This window comes from Delphinapterus leucas, chromosome 11, assembly GCF_059928025.1.
Source record: "Delphinapterus leucas isolate spDelLeu-1000000601 "Yukka" chromosome 11, BTC_Dleu_Yukka2, whole genome shotgun sequence".
In the NCBI taxonomy this organism is placed as follows: Eukaryota; Metazoa; Chordata; class Mammalia; order Artiodactyla; family Monodontidae; genus Delphinapterus; species Delphinapterus leucas.
In genome coordinates, this window is record NC_143139.1 from 57,364,103 (window position 1) to 57,382,140 (window position 18,038).

Here is an 18,038-nt window from a genome sequence, read left to right on the forward strand (position 1 = left end):
GAATCTGCATTAAAATGCTTCACAGGCTTCCATGTGGTTCCTGAGCCTCCCTGAAGTTAGAGAACTGGAATTATGTAGTGTATTTTATAGTTTAACATTTTGACTTATGGTCAGGTAGGCAAGTCCTTAAGTTGTTAGAGAGTAGTTCCTTGATTTTTCTCAGGTGGAATTTGCCCTAGTTCTGGTCACCATTTTTAGTAAAAAGTGATGACAGTCATCTTAGCCCATAGGTTCCCCCTCCATTCTTACTTTTTTTTTTTTTTTTTTTTGCAGTACGCAGGCCTCTCACTGCTGTGGCCCCTCCCGTTGCGGAGCACAGGCTCCGGACGTGCAGGCTCAGCGGCCATGGCTCACGGGCCCAGCCGCTCCGCAGCATGTGGGATCTTCCCGGACCGGGGCACGAACCCGTGTCCCCTACATCGGCAGGCGGACTCCCAACCACTGCGCCACCAGGGAAGCCCCTTTCTTACATTTTGAAGACAAACTTTCAGTGTCATTTTATTTCTGAACATGAAACAGGATTAAATTTGAGATGAATCTGGAAGGTTTCCATTAGTATCTAATGTGATTATCCAGTACTAAACATCTGTACTTAATTGTACTTTTGATGTGAATACTGCCATTTGAATGATATAATGTATTTGGCCTAATCTCCCTTTGGGTCATTATAATATGCGAGTTTTAAGTTGTAGATTTTTGAGTATTGCTCTGATTGCAAGTATTTTTCTCACTGTTTTATAAATAGACTCCTATTTTTCAGGTTATCTGTCTTGACTTAGGGAAAAACAGTGTGTCATCCTTAGATGCAAAGGTGGGGTGGGGTAGGGCAGTGCAATTGGACATACTTCTATAACTTTTGGGATATCCAAAAGCACTCTTTTAGCCCATGGGAAACTACATTGTTAACAAAGTCACTGTAAAGAAAAACTGATTGTAATCTAAGTCTCTTCTTCAAGAGCGCTCCGGAATCAAAAATATCATATTTGCCTAATGTAGTTCAATCCCTAAAGTTAGAATTGAAATGTTAGGATAATAGGTCAGCTGTTAAATATGTTTCTCCTCAAATATCTCTGTGGTATATTGTTCCTCACATCTCTCTCTATGTGAAAAAGTAGACAGAGTAAAAAGAACAAATTCCAGTAAGCTTAGCTGTGACCAATGAGCAGTCCAGTTCTCTTTCAGCTTTTTTAATTAAGAAGACTATTAACTTCAGAAATGGGCTTTTGCTGTAACAGTCAGTAATAGATATTTCCAACACCACACTAGTCTGGAGGTACCAGACCCAATGGGTTAGTAGACTGCTTTAAAAAAAAAACTAGAGCTGTGTTTAGATTGCTTTAGATGTTGTATGGCCAAATTGTATATCTCTTTTCCATGGGTGTTGCAGGCTCACTTTCATCTGCCGTAGTACGGGTTGAAGTGGTGGAGGCCACTTGAGTTGATATAGTTTGGAGATTTTCTTCATGTGAGCACAGGCTCATCCCTCACTCTATCATGGCATAATCAATTTTATGAAGACTTCTCATTCAAAGAGTGGGATCTTCTAAGGTCTCAGGTGAGCCTAAGGCTTTTTTCCCCATACTGCTACCTTTTTTTTTTTTTTAAATTCATTTGTAGATACTTAAAGTAACAGGATAGATGACAACTTCGTTAACTATGTACGTGACGTTGGTTTGTGAATATGTTGAAAAGAAAATGCTGTTATGTAGAAGCGTGCTTGAGTTTCTTAAAAGTTAATCATGGCAGGCTCATTTCATTTCCTTTTATTGATAGTATACTACCAAATCAAGAAAATACTTTAGCTATGGCATAAATTTATTTTGGTATGGTATTCATGTGGTTAGGTTGGAGGAATTAGGAGTGGATGGTAGTAATAGTGAACAATTCCTGCCAAAGAACCTAAAATGTACCCTGTAAGCTCTAGGAGTCAAATGTCAATGGGAAAAAAAATCCAACCAAACTGATTAGGTTGGTTTTGTGCTATAAAGTTCAGCCTTTTCTCTTCTATTCAATGTAGTTTAATCACAGAAGGCATACATATCAAATTTGCTTGTGACACAAACTTGATAGGCTGGAATGATGGCTTAAAACCAAAAAGACAAGCTACTTAAGGGAAAGAGATCAGACTTTGTGTTGATTCCCGATCTCAAAGTAATCACTATTGATTTTTCCCAAATATCTGCATGCTCTCACATCCCATATCTGTTCTTTAATAACTTCACCTGCCTTCTCCGTTCACCTTGGGGAATGACCAGGAGAATTCTTTCGTACTTTCAGTTTATTTCCTTTTATCCTTCCCCTCAAACACATTTCTTTACATCTCTGAAGCTTAGCTTTCCTTTGATGACATTTTATTCCCAGTTGGATTTTTATTTGGCCAGGGTGGTGAGGGTGAGTGGTGACGGAGGGAGGGAAGAGTAAGAAGTCCTCGGGGTCTCTCATCTTTTGCCTACAAATGGAAGTATGTGTGTGTAGTGGGAGAAGTTGATAGGAGTGGAAAGATTGGTCTGACCTAATTGTGCACCATGGATACTCCTTTGTTTATTTATATCACGTTTTCCATATCTTTTTCCTAGAAGTCTTCAGCCTCCTAGGATCTACTTCCATTTTCCAGGTGGTTTAAGGACTGGCTTATATTATTTCTCTCTTGTTTTTACAACTGTCTTCAGTAGGACAGATACCTACGTTGAGGACTCATTGATGTCCTTAACATAAAACTTCCTTAATTTCGTGGGCCTTGTCTCATCTGTCAGCTGTTTATCAGCATGTCCATTCACGATCACATGGCCCTCTTCATCGGTAAGATCTTGTGTTTGAAGGTCTCCTTATCTGGCAATATCTCACTTTATACTTTCCTACTTTCTGACTCTTGGGCTCTGTAACTGCTTGGTCCAAGCCAATTCTGTAGGCTCTTCTTACGATTGTTGGCTGCCTGGTTATCATGGACTATAAGGACAGTCACTTCATCAAAACCTAGGTATACGTATCTCCTTAATTTCTGCCAAAGATTCCAAACCAGTTCCCCTATTTATATCACTCTGGCTTCAGAATCAGTGAAGGATAGGGAGATAACTAACACTTTGAGCATTTTAATATCTGCCAGACACTGTGATAAGAACTTTATACACATCCAATTTAATCGGCATAATAGCCCTATAAGATGTAGGTATTGAGACTTCCCTGGTGGCACAGTGGTTGAGGATCCGCCTGCCAATGCAGGGGACACGGGTTCGAGCCCTGGTCCGGGAAGATCCTACATGCCGCGGAGCAGCTAAGCCCGTGTGCCACAACTACTGAGCCTGCGCTCTAGAGCCCACGAGCCACAACTACTGAAGCCCGTGCACCTAGAGCCTGAGCTCTGCAACAAGAGAAGCCACCGCAATGAGAAGCCCACTCACCGCAATGAACAGTAGCCCCTGCTTGCTGCAACTGGAGAAAGCCCGTGCAGCAACAAAGACCCAACGCAGCCAAAAATAAATAAATAAAATAAATTTATAAAGAAAAAAAATGTAGGTATTATTTCCCTGTATTACAGAAATGAAGGCTGAGAAATGTGACATAACATGTCCTCAAGCACAGCTAGGTAAGTGGCAGAGCTAAGATTTAAACTCAGGTTTGTCAAAACCAATGCCCTATTTCTCTGCAGTATAGTTTATTTTTAAAAGTTTTAATTTTTGTCATCAACATCACACATTGCACATGGTTTCCACAAGATTTGTTGTTATGAGAATTTTTTTTCCTTCTCCCTACCCTCCAGTTCCTCCTCCCAGTGGCAAGACTTTCAACTTTCAGCTGATTCTTTTGGTGTTTATTTCTATATCTCTCAATGCTGTGATATGCTTGTGTTGCTCCTACTTTAATTTCCAGTTTGAGGAATTATCCATTGACTCCCTGTCTTCAAAGATGGAGACTTAGCTTTCTTCCCCCTCCCCTCAGTTCCCACAGTATACCCTTCTTTATTGTTCCATCTTCCATATAGTTGATATAATATTGGTTAGGGCAGTGCAGTTCTTAGCTGAGATGTGTCTTTCTTTGGCCCTTTCATTTTTCTTTGGGGGTTAATTCTTACTAAGGTTTTTTGTTTTTGTTTCTTTGGGTGTTTTTTGTTTGTTTGTTTTTTTTTGCTGATGTTATATATAATTGTCACTAATCCAATCTACCAAATGTTTAAATTGGGGCTTGTCAACTACGGGGGCTTTACCATAGGGTAATCTGATTGCTCCATTTTGTTCAGAGCTCTTAATGTATTTTTAGGTTTTTCCTTTTTTCCTGGTCAGAGTCTCCAAGCTTTTCCCACTACCTGGCTGCAGGGTAAAATGCCTGGTTCTCAGCCTCCTGTGGTTTGAGTCTCAGTATCCAGGGCATGCATTCATTTAATCACTTCCCTTTCAGGGTGATACTATTCTCAACCACGTCTAGTGCCCTTCAAACCAGAGGCCCTCTGTTTTACCGTTCCCAGAGAATAAGCTCCATTCATCTACCTGGGGGCAGGAGGGGAAGTGGCTTGGCTATGTAGAATAGAAGGGAATATGGGGTTTTAACTGCCTTTAAAAAAATAACAGTTTCATTAGAATATAATTTATGTGCCATAAAATTCACTCTTTTAAAGTGTGCAGTTCACTGGTTTTTAATATATTCACAGAGTTGTGCAACTATTCCAATATCTAATTTTAGAATATTTTCATCACCGTCAGAAGAAACTGTACGCGGTAGTAGTCATTCCTACCTCCCGACTCCCTCCAGCCCCTGGCAACCACTAATCTACTTTCTGTCTGTCTGTCTGTCTCTCCTCTCCCCCATCCCTTTTCTTGTTTCTTTTTGCCTTTTCTAGACATTTTATATAAAGAATCATACAATATGTGGTCTTTTGTGACTGGCTTCTTTCACTTAGTATGTTGTTTTCAAGGTTCATTTATATCCGAAGACATTTCAGTACTTCCTTTATATTACCATTTATGGACATACCATGTTTTGTTTTGTTTTTTCAGTAGTTGATATTTGAATTACTAGGAATTTTGTTTTTTTGATTATGAATAATGTTGCTATGAACATTTACGTACAAGTTTTTGTGTAGACATATGATTTCATTTTAGGTGTATACTGAAGAGTAAAATTGCTGAGTCATCGTAACTCTAGGGTTAACTTTTTGAGGAAATGCCAAACGTTTTTCCAAAGTGACCACACCGTAGTAACATACATCAAGGAGTAAGATTGCTGGGTCATATGGTAACTTGATAGTTAACATGTTGAAGGACTACCAAACAAAGTGGCTGTATCATTTTTCAATCCTGCCAACAATGTATGAAGCTTGCAATTTTTCCACTTCCTTCCAGTACTTGTCTGTCCTTTTTATCTTAGCCATCCTAGTGGTTTATAAAGTGGTATCTCTTTTTGTGCTTGATATGCATTTTTCTAATGACTAATGATGTTGAACATCTTTCCATGTGCTTATTGTCTATGTAGTCTTTGGAGAAATGTCTGTTCAAATGCTTTGTCCATTTAAAAATTGGTTTACTTGTTTTTTCATTGTCGAGTTGGTAGAGTTCCTTATATATTCTGGATACTGTCTTCTTTCAGATACATAACTTATAAATATTTTCTCCAATACTGTGGGTTGTCTTTTAATTTTCTTGATGATGTCCTTGGAGGCACAAAGTTTTTAATTTTGATGAAATCAGACTTTACATTTGGTTGCTTATGCTTTTATCATATCTAAGAAAAAATTGCCTAATCCAAGGTCATGAAGATACTCCTATGTTTTCTTACGAGTGTTACAGTTTTAACTCTTAAATTTAGGTCAGTGATCCATTTTGAGTTAATTTTTGTGTATGAAGTAAGGTAGCGTAACCGAAAGCGGGGCCCGGCTGCTTGCCGACTGCTCGCTGCTCAAAAGCCAATAAAGAGGCAATCTTCAATAAGTGGTGCTGGGAAAACTGGACAGCTACATGTAAAAGAATGAAATTAGAACACTCTCTAACACCATACACAAAAATAAACTCAAAATGGATTAGAGACCTAAATGTAAGGCCAGACACCATCAAACTCTCAGAGGAAAACATAGGCAGAACGCTCTATGACATAAACCACAGCAAGATCCTTTTTGACCCATCTCCTAGAGAAATGGAAATAAAAACAAAAATAAACAAATGGGACCTAATGAGACTTAAAAGCTTTTGCACAGCAAAGGAAACCATAAACAAGGCAAAAAGACAGCCCTCAGAGTGGGAGAAAATATTTGCAAATGAAGCAACTGACAAAGGATTAATCTCCAAAATATACAAGCAACTCATGCAGCTCAATATCAAGAAAACAAACAACCCAATCCAAAAATGGGCAGAAGACCTACATAGACATTTCTCCATAGAAGATATACAGATTGCCAACAAACACATGAAAGGATGCTCAACATCTCTAATCAGAGAAATGCAAATCAAAGCTACAATGAGGTATCACCTCACACCAGTCAGAATGGCTGTCATCAAAAAATCTAGAAACAATAAATGCTGGAGAGGGTGTGGAGAAAAGGGAACCCTCTTGCACTGTTGGTGGGAATGTAAATTAATACAGCCACTGTGGAGAACAGTATGGAGGTTCCTTAAAAAACTAAAAATAGAACTACCATATGACCCAGCAATCCCAGTACTGGGCATATACCCTGAGAAAACCATAATTCAAAAAGAGTCATGTACTACAATGTTCATTGCAGCACTATTTACAATAGCCAGGACATGGAAGCAAGCTAAGTGTCCACTGAGAGATGAATGGATAAAGAAGATGTGGCGCATATATACAATGGAATATTACTCAGCCATAAAAAGAAACGAAATTGATTTTTTGTAGTGAGGTGGATGGACCTAGAGTCTGTCATACAGAGTGAAGTAAGTCAGAAAGAGAAAAACAAATACTGTATGCTGACACATATATATGGAATCTAAAAACAAAAAACAAAAAAAATGGTTCTGAAGAACCTAGGGGCAGGCCAGGAATAAAGATGCACACATAGAGAATGGACTTGAGGACATGGGGAGGGGGAAGGGTAAGCTGGGACGAAGTGAGAGAGTGGCATGGACATATATACACTACCAAATGTAAAATAGCTAGTGGGAAGCAGCCGCATAGCACAGGGAGATGAGCTCTGTGCTTTGTGACCACCTAGAGGGGTGGGATAGGGAGGGTGGGAGGGAGACGCAAGAGGGAGGGGATATGGGGATGTATGTATATGTATAGCTGATTCACTTTGTTATACAGCAGAACTAACACACCATTGTGAAGCAATTATACTCCAATAAAGGTGTTTAAAAAAAAAAGACAGTAAAAAAATTAAAAAATAAAGAGGCAAGGTCAGTGGAAAGCAAACTGCTTTATTTTGGATGCCGGCAACTGGGGGGTGGGGGTGGGGTGTAGGATGGACGTCTGTCCAAAGGCCAACTCCCCCCTACTGACAGTCAGTGGGGAAGAGCTGTTATAGGTGGAGGGAGGGGCTCCATGCAGAAACAGCACAGTCGGCTCAGACAGTCATCTTGAAATTGGTCATTGGTGGTCTGACCAGCATCATCTTGATTGTTTTAGGTACAGTTAATCTTCAGTTCTAGGGTTGGTTGGTTCCCATTTCCTTGAGGCCAATTCTCGGAATTGTGGCAGCTTACGTCATGGCTGCAGCCTGGTCATCATGTAGTTAACTTCTTCCAGCTGCTGGAGGTTTCAGTATCTTTAAGACAGCTCACAGGATATGGCTCAGAATATTATCTACAGCCCTTGAGGAGGAACTAAACGTCCTTGACTGTGCTTAATGACTGAACTATTATTGTTTGATCTCCTTTGACTGTTTTCCTTTGTTTCTGCATTTTCTCACTTCTCTGATTAAACTTATACTTTGGCTAAAGTTTTTCCACAGACAAAAGGCAGGTTGAGGATGTGGGGGGCAAGGACCGTAGGGTCCTGCTCTGCTTCAGTAGGAGTCTGACTTCATTGTTTTTCATGGGGATATCCAAAGTTATTCTTTCGCTATTGAATTGCCTTAGCACTTTTGAAAATCAATTGACCATAAACGTAAGAGTTTATTTCCGAACTGTAAATTCTATTCCATTTACCTGTATGTTGATCGTCTTGTAGTACCACACTGTTTTGATTAGTCTAACTGTTGTTAAGTCTTGAAATTTTTTCACAGCTTCTTAAACAGTCTTTGAGCCATTCTTTTTCCGTCTCCTCCATTTACCTCCACTTCTAGAGGTATTTGATCCTTTAGGGGATTCGACAGTGTTAACTGAGTTGCTTCTCAGTCTTCTTCATTGATAGCTTCGGGTTCAGCTTTCTCATGTCTGCAGAGTCTTTGATCATTTGTTCATCTCCTTTTAAGCTCTCAGTTTTTTGTTGCTGTTGTTTCTCCAATTTATGCTACTCTTCTGTGCCTTAAAAAGGAAAGGAAGTCTTTTACTGTTGCTTTAGTAGGATTTCTGGAGGAAGCAAAAATAGTGAAATCTACACTCAGAAAGTCCTTTAAAATCTCATACGAATGATCTAGACCTATTGCCTACACTTCGGCACCCACACCCTTTAACTCCTGTAATTTGGGTTTTATTTCCTCTGTCTTGTTAAAACTGCACTCTTTAAGGTCACCAGTGACAGTTTCATCACCAAATCTAGTGGTCTTTCTGTAGTTCTCATTCTTTTCCTCTTCTCTGTTCTAGTTGAAACCGTTGACCACAAGTTTTATCTTATCTCCTTTCTATGTTTCACCTCCTTTAATCATCTTTTTACTTTGATGACTTCTCTTTTACATTCTACCTTTAATTGTGAGCATCTTTCGTGGTTTAGTTCCTGGGTTCTCTATTTATATATTTATTATTAAAAAAAATTTAGATTGTGGTAAAATGCACATAACATAAAATTTACCTTCTTAACCAATTTTAAGTGCATGGTTCAGTGGTGTTAAGTACATTCACATTGTTGTGCAGCCAACCTCCAGAACTTTTTATCTTGCAAAACAAACTCTGTACCCCATTTTCCGCTCCCCCCAGCCCCTGGCAAGCTCCATTTTGCTTGTGAGTTCAACTGCTCTAGATACTTCATATAAATGGAATCATACAGTATTTGTCTTTTTGTGACTGACTTATTTCACTTAGCATAATGTCCTCAAGGTGCATCCATGTTACAACATTTGTCAGAATTTCCTTCCTCTTTATGGCTGAATAACATTCCATTGTATGTATATACCATGTTTTGTTTATCCCTTCATTCATTGATAGACACTTGTGTTGCTTCAGCCTTTTAGCTCTTGTGAATAACAATGCTATTAACATGGGTGCAGAAATATCTCTTTGAGTCCTTGCTTTCAATTCTTTCAGAAGTGGGATTGCTAAATCGTATGGTAATTCTGCTTTTACTTTTTTTTTTAATAGATTTATTTATTGGCTGCATTGGGTCTTCGTTGCTGTGCGCAGGCTTTCTCTAGTTGTGGCGAACTGGGGGGCTACTCTTCGTTGTCTTGCAAGGGTTTCTCACTGTGGTGGGTTCTCTTGTTGCAGAGCACAGGCTTCAGTAGTTGTGGCTGGCGGGGCTCTAGAGTGCAGGCTCAGTAGTTGTAGCGCACGGGCTTAGTTGCTCTGCAGCATGTGGGATCTTCCTGGACCAGGGCTCGAACCTGTGTCCCCTGCATTGGCAGGTGGATTCTTAACCACTGCGCTACCAGGGAAGCCCCATGCTTTTACTTTTTTGAGGAGGCGCTTTACTGTTTTCCGCAGTGGCTGTACCATTTTATGTTTCCCTCAATAGTGCAAAAGGCTTCCAATCTCTCTAGAGAGGGTTTTTCTCTATATATATTATTTTATTTGGAGAGTTCATGTCCTGCATCAGCAAACATCACTGAATTACTCTCAAATTACTGTTCCCAGCTCTAATCTATTTCCCAAATTCCAGTCTCACATTTATAATTGCATGCTGTTTAAAGTCACTTGATAGTACTGCAGTCAACTCAAATTCACTGTCCCTAAAACTCCTGTTTTTTTCCCAAAACGTATTCCTTCTTCAGAAATAGTGGAAATACTACTATTTACAACATGAAAGCTTGATAATTTAGTCTGTTTCTTATATGGGAATTCACCTATTTCAGAAGTAATAGGTCCTCGCCCCGCTCCATCCCGCTTCGCCCACCCCCAACCTCCTGCCTTTGCCCTGCGCACCCCGGGCGGCAAAATGGTGGCGCAGCCGCAGGACCGAGATAGGGTAGTGTGTTGCTGGCCAGGCCCGGGCCCGTGGCAGAGGCCGAGCCCCTGGGCCGCTTCCAGTGTCCCATGTGGCTAGAATACAGTTCAGGTGCCACATGGACACGTTCTTTGCTCTGCATGCCTGCAGGAATGTCTGAAACCAAAGAAGTCTGGAGTGTGTCACAGCACTCTAGCACCTGGCTTCGGAGCCCTGGAGCTCCAGCGATAGATTGACAGCACAAGCACAGAGACTTCTTGCCATGACTGCTCTGAAAACTTCTTCCCATCCAAGATCTGGGCGCACGTGGCTACATGTTCCAAATACCAGAATTACATCATGGAATGTGTGAAGACCACCGCCATGGATGCATCGCTTCAGCCAAGGAATGTCCCAAACCGTTATACTCTCCTTGTCCTTACTGCCCCGAGAAGAATTTTGATCAAAAAGGACTTGTGGAACACTGCAAGTTATCCCATAGCACAGACACCAAATCTGTGGTTTGTCCAATATGTGCCTCGATGCCCTGGGGAGACCGTTTTGTTCCACTACCTTCTGCCATTTTTCAGGCAACTTCATAATTCCGTCTTCCCAAAACTTTTTATCTTTTTGAGCAAAGAACTGTTCCAGATGCCATTTAGTCTTCCAGGAAATTGAAATTTTTTCCATTAAGAGAATTTTCTAAAGACCGAAATAAATGGAAATCCGAAGTTGCAATGTCTGGTGAATACGGCGGATGAATCAGAACTTCCCAGCCAAGCTGTAACAGTTTTTCCCTGGTCATCAAAGAAACATGCGGTCTTGCGTTATCCTGACAGAAGATTATGTGTTTTCTGTTGACTAATTCTGGATGCTTTTCGTCGAGTACTGCTTTCAGTTGGTCTAACTGGGAGCAGTACTTGTTGAAATTAATTGTTTGGTTCTCCGGAAGGAGCTCATAATACAGGACTCCCTTCCAATCCCACCATATACACAACATCACCTTCTTTGTATGAAGACCGGCCTTTGGTGTGTTTGCTGGTGGTTCATTTTGCTTGCCCCACGATCTCTTCCATTCCATATTATCGTACCGTACCCACTTTTCATCACCTGTCACAATTTGTTTTAAAAACAGAATGTTTTCATTACATTTATTCGTTTTGGTCTTTTAAAATTTATTTATTTTATTTATTTTTGGCTGCATTGGGTCTTTGTTGCTGTGTGCAGGCTTTCTCTAGTTGCAGCGAGCGGGGGCTACTCTTCGTTGTGGTGTGCGGGCTTCTCATTGCAGTGGCTTCTCTTGTTGTGGAGCACAGGCTCTAGGCACGTGGGCTTCAGTAGTTGTGGGACGCAGGCTCAGTAGTTGTGGCTCGCGGGCTCTAGAGCGCAAGCTCAGTAGCTGTGGTGCACGGGCTTAGTTGCTCCGCGGCCTGTGGGCTCTTCCCGGACCAGCGCTTGAACCCGTGTCCCCTGCATTGGCAGGTTGATTCTTAACAGCTGCGCCACCAGGGAAGCCCTCATTACATTTAAGTAGAGAATCACATGCGGAAATATGGTCAAGGAGGGTTTTTTTTTTGCTTAACTTATGTGGAACTCAAACATCAAAGCGATTAAAATACCCAAGCTGGTGCAAATGATTTTCAATGCTTGATTTGGATATTTTGCAGGCTATCTCCTGCGTGGTATAATGTTGATTGTTCTCAGTTAATGTGTCAATTTGATCACTATCAACTTCAGCTGGTCTACCTGACCGTGGAGCATCGTCCAGTGAGAAATCTCCAGCACAAAACTTTGCAAAGCACTTTTGACGCATTCAGTCAAGTCACAGCACCTTCTCCATACACTGCACAAATCTTTTTTTGCATTTTGGTTGTGTTTTTACCTTTCTTGAAATAATAAAACATAATATGCCGAATATGTTGCTTTTCTTCTTCCATCTTTAATATTAAAATGGCTACACAAAAATTCACCAATTTTGATGTCTTTTTTAAAATACATGCTGATATGACAGCTGTCACATACAATCTAACAAAATTGTTTTGAATGAAGTTAAAGACACCTAAGTGCTACTACAGCCATCGTATAGAAAAAAACCGAATGAAACTTTCGGCCAACCCAATACCTTAGGGGCGTTGAAAGAGGCTTCTAGGAGGTGTTGCCTGAGCTGAATATTTAAAAATAAGTTTGTATTTGTTGAATGGAATGGGAGATAGTAAGGAGGTGATTCCAGGTAGAGAGAATTAATATAAGAAAATATATAGAGAACTGTTGTTGCTCAACAATGATGGAGTGTGGCTTTGGGGCAAGGGTGCCAGTGAAAGATAGACTGAAGAGGAAAGTGGGATCCAAATCCTGATAAACCTTGAATGGCATTCAGTGGGCTTTTCACTTTATCACCTTATCCTGTAGGGGAAAGAGATCAATGGGAAGGGCTTTGTGCAAAGCAATAGCATAACCATACTGGTATTTTAGAAGAGTAGCAGCTCAGAGGAGGACTTTAAGACTGAAGGCCTAAACCACTTAGGAGTTGAAATATAGCCAGGAGATTATGACCTGGATTAAGGCAATAGCGTTAAGCATGCAGTGAGAAGAAAAAGAGACGTTAAGGTGTAAAATCCATAGGACAACATGTCTACTTGGATGTGGGAGCAGATAAAAAGGTGCCAGAATAACTCCCAAGTTTCTGACTTGGGGGACTGGTTAAATTATTGTGTCATTCATTGAACCAGACCACACATAAATAATAGCAATTTAAGAAAAAAAAACTCTTCGAAGTTAGATCTTATACATATTGCATGTGAATGGCCAAGTGAAGCTGTCCAATAAGCATTTGAGTATATGGGTTTAAAACTTGATGAGACCTAAGCTGGTTATAGAGATTCAGGTATTGTCAAATAACTGAATCTATGTGATATAGCTTCACTCACAATATATTGTTTGAGAAGAGAGTCAAGAATAAAACCCTGGGGAACACCAAATTTAAGAAGCAATTAAAAAGAAAAAGAAAAAACAAACACAAAAAAAGAAAATAAAAAAAAAATTGTCAGAGAGGTAGAAGAAGGAACACCAAGGGAAGATAAGTTTTTGGAAGACAAATATTAAACTTGAAAGACAGATTGAAGGACTGATTATTTGGAAATTCGAATGCCAGGATAAAAAATTTATATCTACAAAGGAAGCATTTATTATTTTTGTATTGGGACTATAGCCTAATGAAAATGATGCCTTAGTAAGATGTAGTCTAGGCAGGACAGTCTGTTAGAGGGAAGAAAATTGATAAAGGCTTCAACTAGAGTGGTGGCAGTTATGACTAGAAAAAGGAATGTCAAAATAAAAATCAACAAGTAGATGGTGACTCACTGAATATTATTTCTTTTTTTGGATAAATTATGAAATTTATTTATAAAATTTTTCCTTTTAAAAGCCAGAACATAACAAATATCACTTTCTGGAAACTCATCTTATTAGAAATATCAATAACATTGAGCAGTCTGTCCTCTGTGCTTCTAATGTCTTCTGCAGAGAATTCAATGTATTTTATTTCACTTATTTATTTGACGTATATTTCTTTCAGCTAGTCTGTGATTGCTTGAGGGTAGGTACTGTATCTAATTTATCTTTGCATCCCCAGGACTCAGTTTCAGTGGCTAACAGAGTGAGTGCTTAGCAAATCTTTACAGCTTCCCAAAATTACACAGCTTCCCAAATCCTGTTCTAGCTGAAGTAATCCATGTATGGTTTCTTGAGCCTACCTTGAGGGACCTTGTTACCTACTTTCTTGAAAGTTACCTACTTTCTTGAGTTACCTTGTTTGGAATACTCAAGGGGCTGTGTAATGTAATAGTTGAGAGCGTGGATTTTGGAGCCAGACTGCCTGAACTTAAATCCTGCCTCAGCCACTTTTTAATTGTGTAAACCTTTGGCAAGTTACCTAAATTCTTTGTGCCCCAGTTTCTCCTTATATAAAATGGAAACAGTAGTTACTGCATTGTAAGTGTGGTTGTGATGATGAATCACATTTTTATCTAAAAAAGTGTTTAGAATAGGAATTGGCAAATATTAAGCACTCAGTAATATTAACTATTATTATTATTACTTCAATCAGTGTATTTATTTAATGTTTATTTATTTATTTTATTTATTTTTGGCTGCATCGGGTTTTCTTAGTTGCGGCACGCGGGATCTTCATTGAGGCGTGTGGGATGTTTCGTTGCGGCATGAGCTCTTTGTTGTGGTGTGCGGGCTTCTCTCTAGTTGTGGCGTGCCTCTTCTCTAGTTGTGGTATGCGGGTTCCAGAGCACGTGGGCTCAGTAGTTGTGGCACCCGCATCCCCTTCATTGTAAGGTGGATTCTTTACCACTGGACCACCAGGGAAGTCCCAACCAAAGTATTTAAACTTCACTTTCCTATTAGGTTATCAGAGCTGATTTTTAGAGGAAATTCAAGCCAAATACTTAATATTTCAAAAATTAGATCAAGTAATAATTATGTCCCCTCCAGACTCCGGAAACAATTAAAATCCAGTTAATTTTTGCTCAGCCATTCCTGTTTTGAAAAAATTTCATCCTGTTTTCTATGTAGACAAGTAGTGCCAGTCCTAGGTTTTGTTTAGTTTTACAGTCAAACAAGTCCATTTGGTCAAGAGTCTTCCATCCTTCAGGAGGCTGGTAATATTTTCCATGGTTATTTTATGGCTTACTAAAGTTTGAATAGTAAGTACATCAGCTGATATGTGCATTTCAAATTGTTGGACTTGTTCTAGTTTCAAGTCATCAAAGGAATGACTATATGGGCATTTCATTTCCTTTTCCTTCCCACTTAGGAAGATTCTAGGGTTAGTGTCTCAACTATATCTATATGTGGCTAAATCACAGCCTCACATTTCCTTTACAATACAGTTGCCTGAACATCATTGCATAGTGGCATCACGTGATTGGAAAGCAGTGTATTTTATGAATGCCATCACACACACAAGTGCACACACACAGTCATAACACATCAGATCAGAAAAAGCTTATTAACATAAAGTACAATGGCTTAGGGATTCTGCATTTGCTGATCTTTCTTGAATTATTTTCCTTGGAAAACTTTGAATTCATAGTTACCTAAAGGCTGAGGTTAACTTGCCAGTAGCAGATTTGAGAGATGAGAGCTAATGTCAGGGGATAGATGTTTTCTTTTACAAATAACACCGTTAGATATTGTTCTCCACCACCCATGCCCAAACTGCTACTCGACCTATGAAACAAATAGCACCACAAACACAGATAACCCCAGGCTTCAGGTCTGTAATCTGACTGTGGCCATCGGCAGCCAGAAATGAGTTTCTTTCTAATCAGCCTTCCATCAGTCCCCAGTCACTCATATAAAGGAGCCTGGGGAGGGGAAGATTCACATTGCTTTTTCTTCAGCACCAGGGTTCTGGGCAGCGCTCTGAGAGGTCCACTGCTCGCACGCCTCTTCTCTCAATCTCCACCAGCGCTGCTACTGCCTCTCTAGTCCCCCCCTGCTGCAGAGAGAGAAAATTACATCGGAATCCATGCAGCCGGCAATGATGATGTTTTCTAGTAAATACTGGGCAAGGAGAGGGCTTTCTCTGGATTCAGCAGTGCCCGAAGAGCATCAACTGCTTGGCAGCTTAACAGTGAGTACTGGGTAGCTGGCACTCTCTAGAGGAGTGTTTTCTAGGGTAGCGATAGTTATCCTTGCCATTTGGACACCTGCTGTAAACACCTCAATTCTTTCCTCTATCATCTGTCTAACCTGCCTCCACTCTTCCTTCTCTCTCCATAAAGTAAAGTGGGTGTCCTGATCGCTACGTGCTAAACTTCCTTTCCTCAAAGTTTATAAGTTGAAAGTAAAGAAGTTCCCGAACGTTATGAATGAGAGGTTGTATAAACCAATGTCTTATATCAAAACCAAAAAAAAGTGTGCAGAATTTTGAAAGGCCATTTATTATGAGTTGGAACAGGGAGAAGAAATTAAATAGATTTCTGTGGTTCCTGCAAGATTATTGTGTCTTCTGTACCCCCTTCCATCTACAAAACCTGGTCTTTAAACACAAAGTAATATTTTCTGTTTTTGTCTGTAGGTGCTGGTTGTTGGAATAAGAGAAAGATCAGATTCCTCTCAAAAGTTTTCCTGTGTTCCTTATTACTCCATTATTTTTCAGTTTAACCGATGGAGTAATGAAAGCAATACACCACTTATTTCAATGTTTAAGGCAGTTTCTGTGTTTAAATAATAACAGAATAAAAATAATATTTTGCAGGATTTTAGATCCTGATATGGGGTAATAGTCATAGGATTTAATGAAAAAGATAGTGAAAGAAAAATGTATTCAGATTTCTAGTTATTAAAAATATTAAATGATATTTCATTACTGTCTACCAGAGTTTATCAACCAATTGAAATTTAGTCTGTATCATAGAAAAATCTGTTTTAGTATTGTAGCTCCGAATATGTGCCAGAGGGTTGTATTGTACTGGTATATTATCACTCCTAAAAATGTTGAAAAGTAATCAGGGCAAGTTTTGGAGAACTGTTTAAATCAATTTGCAAAAATGAGTCTAAAAACGTACATAGGTTTTCTAACATTTAAATAACATGTATATTTGAATGCAATATTACAATGAGGAATTCTGAAGCCACAATGAACTGCTAGAAGGAAAACAAGGAAAACTCAGAGTTATGGTTAATGTATAGTAATACTTTCATATAAAAAATGCTACTTAAATATATAAGATCTGTGGCAGATGTTCAGAGTACTACAACATTTGAGCTTTTAATGACTAAACAGACTGTCAAATGCCAATGCCTATATAAACTTCTTCTCTCCCTCAAGTCATAAATTATAAAATATTTATTTCTATGACATATAAACCTAGTGAGTGAGGCAGTAGAGACTGTGTGAAAATAAAGCCAGTAGAGAAATCAGAGGAAGAAAATAGCAAAGCACTATTCACTGGGTTCCATATCAAATGTACATTTTTCAGTTTCATGAGGAAGTAATAGATTGGAATGACTGCATTCTATTACTCTCTGCCAGGGAGAAAGTTCTGTTTGCCCAGTTCTTCATTTGCATATAAAGAACACGAAAAAGTACACTCTAATTTGATTTGTCTGTTAAGTAAAAGTTTCCAGCTTTTTAATTGTGTATTTCTGGCAATGCTATCTGAGTTTCTGGAATCTGCCATTTTTGTCTTTAGCTAATAGACTAAGAGTCATTACTTAGTCATGTATTATAGTATTTGACTGGCCAATAAAGTGGTAATCTTTTCCAGTTTCTCAGATTCTACTCTTGGCTCCTGATGATGAGCTAGTTCTTTCTTTTCTTTACTTTTTTCTTGTGGCTGAATTTTAATAGCCACTTTTCAGGTATCATCTGCTGACACAGATGGCCTCAATTGAATACACTCTGTGGCGAACTTCTGCAGACAGATTCACATTGACAGTGTGGATCTAATTACAGAATGTAAGGTGATCAATTTTAGTGCCTGTCCTGACATATTTCAGAACAAAACGAATATTTTGTTTTTAAGATTTAATCGAAACAAAAATTATATGTTTAGTCTTAATTTTGTTACGTTTAGTAATTAATATGCTTCTATATGATTCAGCTAGGCTAACAGATCAAATTTCATCCTGTAAAATAAACCTAGAAAGAAAGACAGGAATTATTCATACATGATACTTTATACTTTATGATGATCAGATTTTTGTTGCTATTAAAGTGAAGCAAGTATGATTCCCCTTTAATTTCAACCACTGGTGATATCTTTGAGCATTGGAAAATAGTGTCCCTGAGTAAATTAGACTTGTACGAAAGTTATGAGTGACTTGGCAACTTCTCCTCGAGC

General features: G+C 39.2%; 1 protein-coding gene and 1 pseudogene across 1 annotated transcript in view; both read left to right on the forward strand.

Moving 5' to 3' along the window:
• The first annotated feature begins 18 nt into the window (after window positions 1–18).
• On the forward strand, window positions 19–10,797 carry LOC149748031 (E3 ubiquitin-protein ligase RNF114 pseudogene; annotated as a pseudogene).
• Window positions 10,798–15,195: 4,398 nt separating this feature from the next.
• TPH2 (tryptophan hydroxylase 2) overlaps window positions 15,196–18,038 on the forward strand; it is a 101,297-nt gene continuing 98,454 nt past the window's right edge. The window contains exon 1 of the mRNA XM_089921046.1: window positions 15,196–15,823. Within this exon, the coding sequence (XP_089777172.1) occupies window positions 15,719–15,823 (105 nt within the window). The 5' untranslated portion in view covers window positions 15,196–15,718. The remainder of the gene's footprint in view (window positions 15,824–18,038) is intronic.